This window comes from Petromyzon marinus, chromosome 11 (genome assembly GCF_048934315.1).
Source record: "Petromyzon marinus isolate PM22_M1 ecotype Great Lakes invasive population chromosome 11, UKy_Petmar_22M1.pri1.0, whole genome shotgun sequence".
Classification (NCBI taxonomy): domain Eukaryota; kingdom Metazoa; phylum Chordata; class Hyperoartia; order Petromyzontiformes; family Petromyzontidae; genus Petromyzon; species Petromyzon marinus.
In genome coordinates, this window is record NC_133677.1 from 528385 (window position 1) to 540283 (window position 11899).

The 11899-nt window shown below is 52.7% G+C and overlaps 2 protein-coding genes across 3 annotated transcripts in view; one reads left to right on the plus strand and one right to left on the minus strand.

Moving 5' to 3' along the window:
• Positions 1–7861, plus strand: part of PDCD4 (programmed cell death 4) — a 33644-nt gene extending 25783 nt beyond the window's left edge. Inside the window, exons 8-12 of the mRNA XM_032952520.2 lie at positions 656–770; positions 1220–1327; positions 1782–1892; positions 2672–2811; positions 3313–7861. Coding sequence (XP_032808411.1) covers positions 656–770; positions 1220–1327; positions 1782–1892; positions 2672–2811; positions 3313–3373 — 535 coding nt within the window. The 3' untranslated portion in view covers positions 3374–7861. The remainder of the gene's footprint in view (positions 1–655; positions 771–1219; positions 1328–1781; positions 1893–2671; positions 2812–3312) is intronic.
• Positions 7862–8525: 664 nt separating this feature from the next.
• Positions 8526–11501, minus strand: BBIP1 (BBSome interacting protein 1). Of its 2 annotated transcripts, XM_032952523.2 has the most exons (3): positions 11393–11501; positions 11057–11139; positions 8526–10704 (listed from the first exon to the last, which is right to left on the minus strand). In XM_032952523.2, the coding sequence occupies exons 2-3, from the start codon at positions 11082–11084 to the stop codon at positions 10424–10426; spliced, it is 309 nt and encodes a 102-aa protein (XP_032808414.2). In that variant the 5' UTR covers positions 11085–11139; positions 11393–11501; the 3' UTR covers positions 8526–10423. The 2 variants fall into 2 exon arrangements, with proteins under 2 accessions (XP_032808414.2, XP_032808413.2); XM_032952522.2 differs by lacking the exon at positions 11393–11501 and having other exon boundaries at positions 11057–11386.
• Between the last annotated feature and the right edge of the window lie 398 nt (positions 11502–11899).

An 11899-nucleotide genomic window follows, 5' to 3' on the forward strand; every position in this document is an offset into this window, starting at 1 on the left:
TGATGTCTGTTTGTTCTGATTTGTCCTGAGATCCATAAACAAAATGTTTAGCAATCCACCCGTGGATCACGATCCACGTATTCCCCATCACCGATGCAGGAGTTTCTTACCAGAGGTCGCAGTATGCTGTACAGTCGACATTAAAGACCCCGTTACCTCATTCATAAAAAAATCGTTACTGTGTTCTTATGTCTTTACACCAGCCAAAATGTGGAATTATAACTGTGACGTAAAAATGTAGATATTAATATCGTCCAGGTCTTCCTTGCGAGGGAGAGTAAGCATCTCCTTGAGCTTCGCATGGTTCAGTCGACATTTCTGCGTGGTTGGAAATAGGCAAGGATAGTCTGCAAGCACGAGCACTGTAGGGAAATACACTGCTGCTACCAATCGCAATCGTTATTGGGTCCCAGGAGGTGCCATCGCGCGTGTCAATGGAAGCAATGAATAGGAATAAATTATCGGATGGGGTTGTGGTTGGGTTTTAGTATTAAGAGTTAGGGTTGGGGATAGGGTCAAGGCTTGCCATTCTCCTTCATATGAGTCTTGAGACTCGGTGGAGCTCTCCAGCTTAAATCTTGGTGTTGTTGTGCATCGTAGTGTTTGTCACTGGCGTGACTGGCCCCGCTCACCCCGCGTGCCGCCGGGCGTACAGGGCGGCGCTGGAGCGGGCTGCGGTGCTGCTGAGCATCAAGCGCGGCATCATGAGGCTCGACAACGTGTGGGGGGTGGGCGGGGGACAGCGACCCGTCAAGCACCTCGTTAAAGAGGTGCGCCTACCCTTCGTCGCGCTGTCTCACCCAGCTCGCTGCTCCGACTGGAGTTGTAAGAATTTGTCTTCGCGATGGGATGAGTCACCACGAGTAGAATCGTGATGTGATTCTTTTATGTAGAATCTATATGGTGCAGAGCACACAGAAAACATTACAAACGAGACGGAGGGGAAAAAGAGAATTCTAAAATAAAATAAAATTTATTGTGTATACGTAGGTGAGAAGTCGACAGACCAGGGTCGAGTCTGTTTTGCAAGAGTGACCCGGGTCACCAAGACGACAAAGCAATAACAAAAAACCAATACCACAATGAAGCACATGGAAATCGGAGCAAAAACAACCAAATAAAAATCGGAGCAATTTCTAATTTAAACAATTCGTCGCGGTTGCTCTGGGAGCGTGGTGAATTATTACAAGTGCTCACGCGTGTGCGTGCGTGCGTGTAGATGACGCTGCTCCTGAAAGAGTACCTGCTGGCTGGCGACGTGAAGGAAGCCGAGCGCTGCCTGCGCGAGCTGGAGGTCCCGCACTTCCACCACGAGCTCGTGTTCGAGGTCTGCGTCCCCACACACGCTCCCACACGCCACCCTGCCGCTTGTGCCGCCCGCCGCTTGTGCCATGCCCGCCGCTTGTGCCATGCCCGATATACCAACGATGTCAGTAAATTTGCAATTTATTTTTTGACGCCCAGGTCTTCACAGCCCATTGCGATCTGAGCACGGTGTTGAGAATTTATCTTCTGGAGCTTTGGCCGTGCACTGCTGAGAGCGTCGTCGTTTGAACTTCAATGCCCACAGTAGTGCGTGACAAAAGCTCGAGAAGAGAAATGAGGCAATGCGCAGCCCCAGCTGCACAATCGCGCATGGGAATTCCGCTGCTTTGTAACGAGTGGGGGGCGTTCCGGAGATGGCATCGGCGGCCGTGTTTCCCCGTGTGTGCCATCGTGTTCGTTTGCTCGGCTTACTGGCCCCGTGTCTCGTGTCCGAAATCTGGCGCCGTCTCTTGCAGGCGGTGGTGATGGTGCTGGAGTCGAATGGCGAGGCCGTGTCCTCCATGATGGTCAACCTGCTCAAGGCGTTCTGGGGGACTGGGGTCCTCACCCTGGACCAGATGAACCGAGTACGCGCACGCCGCCACCAGCACAGCGACCGTTATGAGGCGACACAACAACCATGTGCAACACGATCACAAACGCAGGGATCGTTACTAAGAAAATACAAGCACTAATTTAAAAACGCAACGATTACTACGGAAATCACATCCATTACTATGCAAATACAACCGTTACTTCGCACGGCCCAGCGGACCTGTGACGCACAGAGATGTTAGCACAGAAGGAAAATCATGCACACGCATGGATTCTGTCGCAATTTCCAATGTGCATTTGCACATGGCAGTATTAGTTAGCCATTATAACGTCGACCACCAATCCACACAGCAAGATGGCGTCATCACACTGCACGGGAACGTGTGACGTCGCGAGATGACGAGTCCATGACATTACGCCGCAGGGAAGCGAGATGCATGTCATGCGACGTTGGCCTTGGCCGAAAAGGCTTTCCCACCATCGCTGGGCTTTTATCAAGTTTTGGACTACCCCTTGACCAATTTGGCCGTTTTTTTTAAAGGGTAAGTTCCTAATAGCAACACAACCTTATATCACTTTGTATTGGAACTTGTTCACGAGGGTTGTCGTGATCTACCGCTGCAGACCAACAGTGAATGCAAACAACGAGCAAAGATGTGCTCACAAACAGCAGGAATCCCATCCTGCTTTTTAATGTTGTGATTGGCTTTCTCATAATTTAAAGAAAGTGGTGGAGTTGAATGTTGTTGGAAAGCATTGCAAATCGATGTGACTGTGAGTGGTGTGTTAACCGTGTTTGTGCGTGTGTCAGGGCTTTGAGCGCGTGTTTGGCGAGCTGCCCGACATCAGTCTGGACGTGCCACGTGCGTACGCGCTGCTCGAGAGGTTCGTGGAGAGCTGCTTCCAGGCCGGCGTCGTCACTAAGCTACTGCGCGACCGCTGCCCCATCAGGTACCATCACACCGGTCCCCCATGCCCCCCGCATTACCTCGAGGGATAAATGTTGTTTGGGAGCTCTCTGAAGTTCTTCATTATGATAAGGCGCCTCCTTTATGTTTGAGCATCTTGGAACCAATTACGTTGCGTTCCGTCTCAAACATTTGAAAAGGCATCCCCAAGCGGAAGCTATCATCTCTGTGCATACACAAGGTGACTCTGCTCTGGCCTGCAAGTGAGCATTCATCTGCTGCCAGTAGGGGCCGATGATTGCTACTGTGCGTGATAGTAACTGAGTAATTTTCAGTGTAGATTTTCACATTTGCCAAATTTAGTCCATGACGCACAGGCCTACTATTCTTTGAATGACGCCAGGGGATCTTTAACATCCACAGTGAAACAGACGACACGTAGTATTTTTATGGTTAATACACAGCAGTAATAATTATGCTTGTGAACATGTCTTGTGTGTGACACCTGTTCCTGAACGTGCGTGCACGAACGTGTCGCATGCAGGGGCCGCAAACGCTTTGTGAGCGAGGGAGACGGAGGAAGAGTGAAGCAGGAAGCCTTCTAGAGTACGGACTCCGAGCGGATCATCGGCACAGCCTCCCCCCCTCCCCTCCCTCGACCTACCCCCCCTCGACCTACCCCTCCCCCCAACCTCCCTCCCCTGCCACATCACCGGACCACACCGCCAGGGACTGCCCAGTTTCCAGTGCTCACTCAGCAACTCCCTAGAAACTGTTAAATATCTAAATATGAGCCCTCATCACATCGAGTTTGCCGCACGTGTTCATTTCTCCCATTGCCCCTTGGTTGAGCCGTGGGCAGTTGTGATTGTCAGCCAGGTGGCCCGGGTGGCTCGAAGGTCGGGCTACCGAGATGGCACTGTCGCTGGGTTTCTGACTCGGGATCTAAGGCAGCTGAGCTGCCTTGCAATGAAGCTGGGTTCTCAAATGTAGCGAGTTGACAGTCTCAGCCCGGTCACTGTTTACCCCACACAAAAAAAAACACTTACATGAAACTCGGTACATAAACTTAATTGGGATAAATTCCAGCTCTTGAGAATTACAATATTTGACATTGCTGTGTTTCCTAGGTTACCTCGTCCAACTGAAAAGGGAAAATGACGCCGAGAAGTGGGCTAACCCGTGGCAACGTCGCCACGGGCGCCACGGCCAACAAACGGTGCACAGGCGGCAAATTCCGAGTGAGAGTTGGGTCCGCTAAGTTTTTGTTAAAATCGTCGGAGAGACCGTGTCCGGCGTGGCTCTTGCACTTAATTTGAGATGAATCTGTATTTGTGTGGAAAGCAGGGCAGGCCTCGGGTTGGCGAGCCCTCTCTCTCGGGAGGGCCAGAGCTGTGCCCGGCTCCACGTGTGGGCTTGTTAATGCTTCCCTAGCAAATTGAAACGTTTTGTGCCTTTACCCCCCCCCCTCCCTAGCCACTTCTTGATGGAGGAGTTGTAAATCTTTATATTGAGCCCAATGTCCCTTTCACGACCCCACTGTGAACTCTCAAAAGTGAGAACGAACCGGAAGCCAACGAGGTATTGGGGGAGGATGAGATTGCCGAGTGAAGTGTCGGTAGAAGGAGTTCGAGTTAGGACCGTAGCTAAAGTTATAAGCTAATCGGTCTGGAACTCTTTCCCCCACCCAGCCTCCATACACGACCGCTTCCTTGTCCCCGTTGATGTTCACGGCACCGCGTGTTCGCAGGCCACCCTCCACGCCCATTCCAGCATGGTGAGTCGAGTCGGGCGATCTGTAAATTAAGGAACGCTCTGCCTGAGGCTCGCGTGGCCGGGGTCACGGCCACCACTGCTGTCGCCACCATTGCACGAGGGCATTTTTTTTATTTGTCTTTGGCAGAGATGTATTCGTAGTCTTGAATCTGCCAACTAAATTCTCGTCAATGTTATTGCCACCAATGGGGGGGGGGCCCTGTTTACCAAAATCGGAGCCGCCATTGCGAGGATAAGGTTCCTAGGTAGTCGTTGAAACGTTGGACTAGTGAGGTCTGCCGTTGCCTCTGTCCACCCAGGAGTGAAGCTGTACAACTCGTGGTTGCCAGCTGGTGGTGGAGTAAAGTGTGGGTAACTCCCACGTCTTCCAAATCCAGTCTGGAACAGGACATTTCTAAATTTGGTAGAGGGGAAGGTGTCTCCACGCACGCACACAGCGGTGTTCTGGGGCGGGCTTCCCCTCTACTCCTTCAAGGCCATGATTTGTTAAACACTGCCGGGAGGGGAAGTAAGGCAAGCACAGACTTGTGTGTAAACCCTCCCTCGACAATTGACGGTGGAGTTGAGACAACTGCCAGTCACTAGGCACGATGGGGCGTCTCGCTGTGTGGTGTGGACGCAGGCACACAGGCAGGAGGGCGGAATATGGGCCGACCCCCGAATCCCAGGCCCCCTCTCCCAGCAATCCCGTGTGTTACGCGCAACCCGAGGGCGTGGCTGCCAGGCCCTGCTGTACCCATTCACACTCGCAAACTGATTTTACCGTCGTACGACGATTTCGTGCGCATCAGCCCTTAAAACGGGGAAAAAATATTCACGCCGGGGCGTTTGTGAATGTACGTGTATAAAGTCGGGTGTAAAAAAAATAAGAAAAAATGAAAAAAGGTAAAAATGTAAAAAAAAGCTCCCTGAAGTTTATGTTTCCCTTCAGGCTATTTTTTTATGGTGTTAGTTTTGTACGTTGTCATCGCTTGCGCTTATCAAGGGAGGTGGGGGTGAAGCTCGCGGAGGGCGGTGGCGGTGGCGCTCGTGGTGGTGGCCGCCACCACCACGAGCGCCGTCGCTCCGCTCTGTTGGCCCACGTCGAGGGCCGCGGCAAGACTGACGGCTCCTTCGCGTCCGAGGCGGTCTCCGCGAGACTGCCGCGAAATCGCGGGGGGCCTGGCCCTTAACCCCCTCTCCTCGTCGGACGCCGCTCCTCACTGGAGGGGGAGGTGGTGGGAGCGCCCCTCGGTGGAGGCACGCCGGCGGAGAGAGACGGGGTAACGGTTGGTAGGCGGGTACGTTTTATTTTGTTTAAACATCTGTAGCACTAAAACAGAAAGCCCATCGCAGTTATTATCGACTGGTCCCCGCAGGGCTGAGGGGCCGAATTCTCTCGAGGCCGTGACTCTGCGTGTCTTGGAGGGCAGGGGCTCGGCGTCAGCTCTGGGGGGCCCAGGTTGCAGCTGCAGAAGAGAGTTGGGGGGGGGGGGGGGGTGGGGGGCGCTGGCAAGGCAGAATTTGGCTTGCGGATCGGACACCATTTACGTGAGACTGTCCAAGTGGGTGGGCAGAGACTCATCGATCCGGGTATTACAATGGATTGTTATGCTCATGCATGCGTCGGATCGTGTGTAATCAACTTAAAATTTTTGAAAATGATAAGCTGCTGTGACAATTGGGATGGAAATTAACAAAACAAGTGGGACTGGAAACGGGGAAATGACACAAACAAGTCGGTGAAAACACGGCTGCAGTTTGATGGTTTGTGACCTCACAATCTCGATTTGTGAAATTTGGGGGGTGAATCATTACTGCCAACCAAACGACCTTGTCAAGTCTGTCACCAAGCGTTACGGCCAAGACCGGGTTGAGCCAATACTCAACCTTGTGGTTTGGCTTGGGCAAGGTTGAGCAATGGCCCAATAGTCAAAAGGACCAGCAACAAACAGCACTGTCAATTTGGGCCAAAGAGGAAGTAGCCAAGCATTGCCAATTTGACTGTTCATGAACAGAAACCTCCGCTGCAGCTGCACCCAGTCGGCAGTTCTTGGGTTGTGTCTGTCCTTGGGCTATCTGTAATAAGCTTGTGTTTGTGTTGCACAGTTTCCGAAGGCAAAAATGTGAATGAGTCCAGTCCATGTTGGGCAGGCGACGGCGCTGACGCATAGCGGCGAGTGGGAGAGTCCTTCGACCCTCTCCACGGCTCACGGTGGCTTCCAGATCTCATCGTCCCTCAAGCCCGGTCGTCACTCCGGGCGGGCAGGGCGATCATTCCGGAGTTAACGTCCAGCGCTCGTGGTTGGGATGCGTTTGTAGAAATTGTCGGTGGGAAAAAACGTTAAAGTTTCGATGGCGTGGGTGCAGTACAACAGGCTTCAGCTGTCGGGTAAAACTTTATCAACACCTACATCTCTACCTCCTCTCCACTAAATTGACCCGCAATAATTTTGCTTGTAAGTTCGAGTCGTCGTCGTTGTGACCAGAGCCACTGATGCCGCCACACCTCGCTGTACCAACGCGCGCTCCTCTCCGCCAGATCCCGCGGCTGTACATCTACAGTCGCTAACAGTAACAGCCCACGCTCTGTGGTACGGTTAGAGCCATGATTCTAAACACAAAGAAGACTTTCTGTCAGTGACTTGTAATCGTCATTGATACACTGATTGTAATGGACATGAATTCGAAGGGTGTGGGGGGGGGGTAACGTTTCCACCACTCGTGCAAAGTCCGCAATGAGTGGTCGGTCTGTTCCTGTGGCGCTTTCGCAGAATTTCACCTCGGCTCCACGCCAGCGCCGAGTCTGCAGCTGGCTCCCCGCACTGTTAGCCCCGGACTCCGAGCACGGGTGGCGTGCATGGCCCCACGTGTATGTGAGCGTGCGTGTCCATCCGTGCATGGCGGTGGACGGGAGGTGCGGGGAGCGATGCTCTTTGTTCCGGTCAAGCATCGGCACACCAACAGCGACACGGTGACATGGCTACCATTGGAAATGACCAAACCTGCTGTCCATCCAGCTCCCGACAATAGCGCTACCCCCAACCCTACCTCTGGCCCTGAGCGCAGCCCACGTTGTGTTCACTGTTGGTGTTGACGGCACAGCCGCCGTGTTGAACTTCTGAGTTTTCCCTTGGAGGGTGGGGGGTGGATTGACGTGAACCGTGGTTATTGTCGTCGTGGTGGTGGTGTGGCTCGTGGAGGAGCGAGGCGCGATGCCGATAACGACGCTTCTGTCCGTGCGATGATGACCGCGTCGTGACCCTGACCAAACCGAAGCGAACCCTCCCGGCTCTGTCCCGGAGTGAGAAACTCAAATAAACGCGTTGAAGTAAAAACGGACGCATCCGCTGCTTTTTCATGCGTGCGCTCAGTCTCTCGGTGACCGTTGAGTTAAACCTGGTGGGAAACTTCTGGTCTTGTGCGCCAAACGCGGCTCACAGCTACATTTCATAACGCCCCCGGCCCCCCTGCATTTTTCACGACCCACAGCCATAAAGCCTACAATTGCAAAGCGGCCACAAATATTTACCGTCGCTACCAGCCTCTTAGCTGCACTAATCGGGTAAATACAACTAAAGAGGAAAATATTTTTGCCCTAACAACACTTGGTTTTAAGCAGTTGCGATTACTGCCAGGGGCCCCTTTGGGTGACCAAGGTGGGTCCGTGTTTCACATGTGGCCCGCTAAAGGAGGCCACGTTAAATAATAAGTTAAATGAAGACACGTGACTCAACAGCTTTGGCCTAATAGCTGCACACCCAGTGAGGCTCTGAACAGCTCATTCAAAGCTACGTTACACAGCGCACGAACGCTCCCGTACGTTCCAATTACCGTAATCACTGCCGTGATAGGCGTTCTTCTGGAATGTTAATACGTTTCAATAAGGTGGTTGCATCTTATCAAATAACTTGTGGCCGACACCCAACCCAAGTGTGTAATTACAAGAGCTGATCTCATGCTCCTTTAAACTTTAGAGTGAAAACCCTGCTCGCAAAAAGGTATTCTCACCACAAACACCACGATGGTTTTATTTTCCCTCAGCAAAAACCGGTTTGACCATGACCTCCACAAGACTCGGGCTCTCCTCGTGAGCTATTAACAGGACTTTCACCTTTTGATTTAAAGCTTTCGTGACTGCAGGGATTCATTTTCTTGGTTCTTTCGGTAAAGTCACGTATAAGGGAAACCAAAATATAAAACACAAATTCTCACGACGTTTCGACTGCAACACAAGCAATCATCATCAGGTGTGAAAACCACAGCAATAAATGTTTTATTTATTATTTTATTGTTTCCCTTCTACGTGACTACCGAAAGAACCAAGAATAGGACTTTCACCCTCTGGTGGTCAACACAAGCATTGCAGTAGTCCATTGTCTTTAAACGCACGTTTAACTTAAGAGACGATGTTAATAAACATCCTTCAGGAGACTACTGTCCTCCTCTGCACACGAACACCCGGACGGGTACATCGATCTTTCCGAACATCCTTGTGTGTTTGGACACATCGACGGGACAAGGCGCAAAAGGAGGCCCAAGGAAAACACGAATTGGCATCATCATGAGAGCATTCCACAGAGATGGAGCACACAGACCGCAGTGGAGGAGGGGACACACACGGCCGGAAATTCGCCACGAGATTCTGCAGCCACCACGGGCCAATCTGTCGGCATCACCAAGCCAATAACGTCAGGTGGTGCAGTCAAAAATAGTTTATATGTTCTCCCCCTGTTCCGCATTGGTTTACTCCCATAGCTAAACACCCACACGCAGTATAACTGGTATTGGCCAAACATCCCAGTGCTTAAAACAATACCTGCAAATTATTCAACTGGGATTTCGATAATCGGTCGCTACTGCAAACACTTGGCCGGATCCTCCTGAAAAAGTGTTGAGACCCAGTGAGGCTTTCCTGGGTAAATGTGTGAGAATAGTAAGAAGTCGATGTTTACATACGGGTTTATTAATATAGACTTGAAGTCGCCAATCAACCCCTGAACATGGCCAGTGCTGACCGGCCAATGCAGTGAGCTGCGAACCATCACCACCCCCACCCCAATTAAATCCCCATCAGCCAGGGCAACCGCGACTGGACGCCTGCAAGCGAGGACCGGTAACCCCACACCGGCCACGGTGACCCAACACCTCCGCCCCAAATCCTCGCAAGATTCAGGCGCTGCCATGCAGCACCATGGCGTCGTGCAGCCAGCTGGGCAAGCGGGCTTTGCTCACTGACTGCCGGATGCAAGTGCAGCCTCATGTTCCCAACACCTTCCGGAAAACTCGGCCCAAGTAGCTGCGTGGTAGATGCATTAGCCAGGCTGTGTGTGCTCGGCTGCCCAACACGAGTTGTAACCTCAGTTAAGGAGAACAGATTTGAATGTCGCTGTCGAGCGTGCCATCATTGCATCCCTGGCTCGGCAGTGCAGTGGCAACACCAGAGTGCTAACGCACTGCCCTTGATTACTGTAAAGGCTTTGACTCTCATAAATACGTTTCAAACGTGTTGGTCCAGCTCATGACAAACAGCCTGGGTGTGTTTGTGTTAACCTTCAATACGAGTCGGTCACTGGGTTCATCATCATCCTTTTACCGTACAGTAACGACGTCACCTGATGAAGATCGCTTGCGTTGTGATTGAAACGTCGTGATTGTTTTTTTGTTTTAATATAATTTTATTGTATTTCTACATACGTGACTTTACCGAAAAAAAGCAATGAGTAACGACGTCGTTATGCTCGAGCAAACGCCAATCGTGTAAAGGTTGGGAACTCTGTGATAGCATCACGAGAGGGAGCTCTCGGTCGGGGTTACAGACTCGGTCTGCTCTGTCAAACGCTTGCTGCTCATCCTCCTGCTGCCCCTCTTGCTCCTTCATCACGCTCCTGCTGTTGATACTACTGCTCGCTCTGCTCTTCCTGCTGCTGCTCCTCTTGCTGCTGCTGCTCTTCCTGCTGCTCCTCTTGCTGCTGCTGCTCTTCCTGCTGCTCCTCTTGCTGCTGCTGCTCTTCCTGCTGCTCCTCTTGCTGCTGCTGCTGCTCGTGTTGCTGAGCGATGCGCACCTCCTGCTGCGCGTCGCGCTGCAGCTGCTCCATGCGCTCGAGCGTCAGCGACTTGAGGGGCAGCAGCTTGGGCTTGCACATGGCGAGACTCGGGGAGCCCTCCACGGACAGCTGGCCTGCTCCGGCACAGCAAGACAGCGCCACACGCACGGTGCCACACCACGACACGGACACGAAACCGCGGATAACTCTCGGCACCGGATGACACGGGGGGATTAAGCCACGAGGGTTCCAAACCGGTACTGTGCCAGCAAATCGGATGATCGTGCAGGAGGCGGATAAATCCCTCTCTAGCAATGGCTTCCACTATCTATGGCAAGCAGAGTGAGGTGCTGTGAATGGACGCGATGCGCCGTAGAGCCCCCACACACCGCTGGCCCGACTGCAGACACGACTAGAGGGGGGGAGTGGGGTCCCTCTGCCCAGGGGGATGAGCGGCTGAGCGCTCCCCCGCGGGCCTCTCCTCACCTTGCTTGGGCAGCACCTCCTTGAACATCCCCCTGCGAAACGCGCCTCCGTCTCCTCCGCTGCTGCACCGCCAAGCGATAGCACTGCGTGGTGTGAGAGTGCCTGGTGAAGTGTTGATGGCTCTCCTTCTGCAGCACTGGTCCCTGTGGTGGTGGTTGTTGTTGTATCGCTGTGGTATTGGTGGTGTGGTTGTGTTGGTGTTGTGGTATTGGTGGTGGTTGTGTGGTTGTGGTGTTGTTGTTGTGGTATTGGTGGTGTGGTTGTGGTGTTGTTGTTGTGGTATTGGTGGTGTGGTTGTGTTGGTGTTGTGGTTGTGGTATTGGTGGTGGTTCTTACCGTTGTCTCGCGGCTACCAACGTCTCTCGCGCGCGCGCACGGATTGGCCAACACCCACCACGTGACGGGGAGGGTACGTGGCGGCTTCGCCGCGTGATTAGTGGAGATGATCCGGAACTCCCCCCCCCTCCCGCCTGGCGCGCCCCGTTGCCGTGGAGACGGTGGCGCGCGCCGTCCCCGAGGGAACAGCGGCCACGTGACGCGGCCAAAGCGCGGGAAATGGATTCGGATGATGGTGACGTCACCGAGCGACAAGTTTCGTGGGCGGCAAAAGAGCTCCCTATTTATTACCTCCCCCTCGCAATGTTAAAGTAAAAATATGTAATCGGTGACGTTTCGGGCAATTGCCCTTCTTCATGGCATGTAGAGAGGCCAGTAGATAGACAGAGTGGACGATAAAAGTTGAAAACTGCATTTGGGGCCTGAGGAGAATGACATTTAAAACATGTTTCCTGATTAACAGTTTTTAAATTGGCGTATGAATTACCGGTAGCTACGGGCAGTAGG

What these genes read in the sequence shown, in the direction of transcription:
- BBIP1 (XM_032952523.2), bottom strand. Translation starts at nt 11,084, where the DNA reads ATGTTCAAGGAGGTGCTGCCCAAGCAAG. An exon ending in GGAGGTGCTGCCCAAGCAAG is followed by an intron (nt 10,705 to 11,056) that starts GTGAGGAGAGGC and finishes GTGCCGGAGCAG; the next exon opens with GCCAGCTGTCCGTGGAGGGC.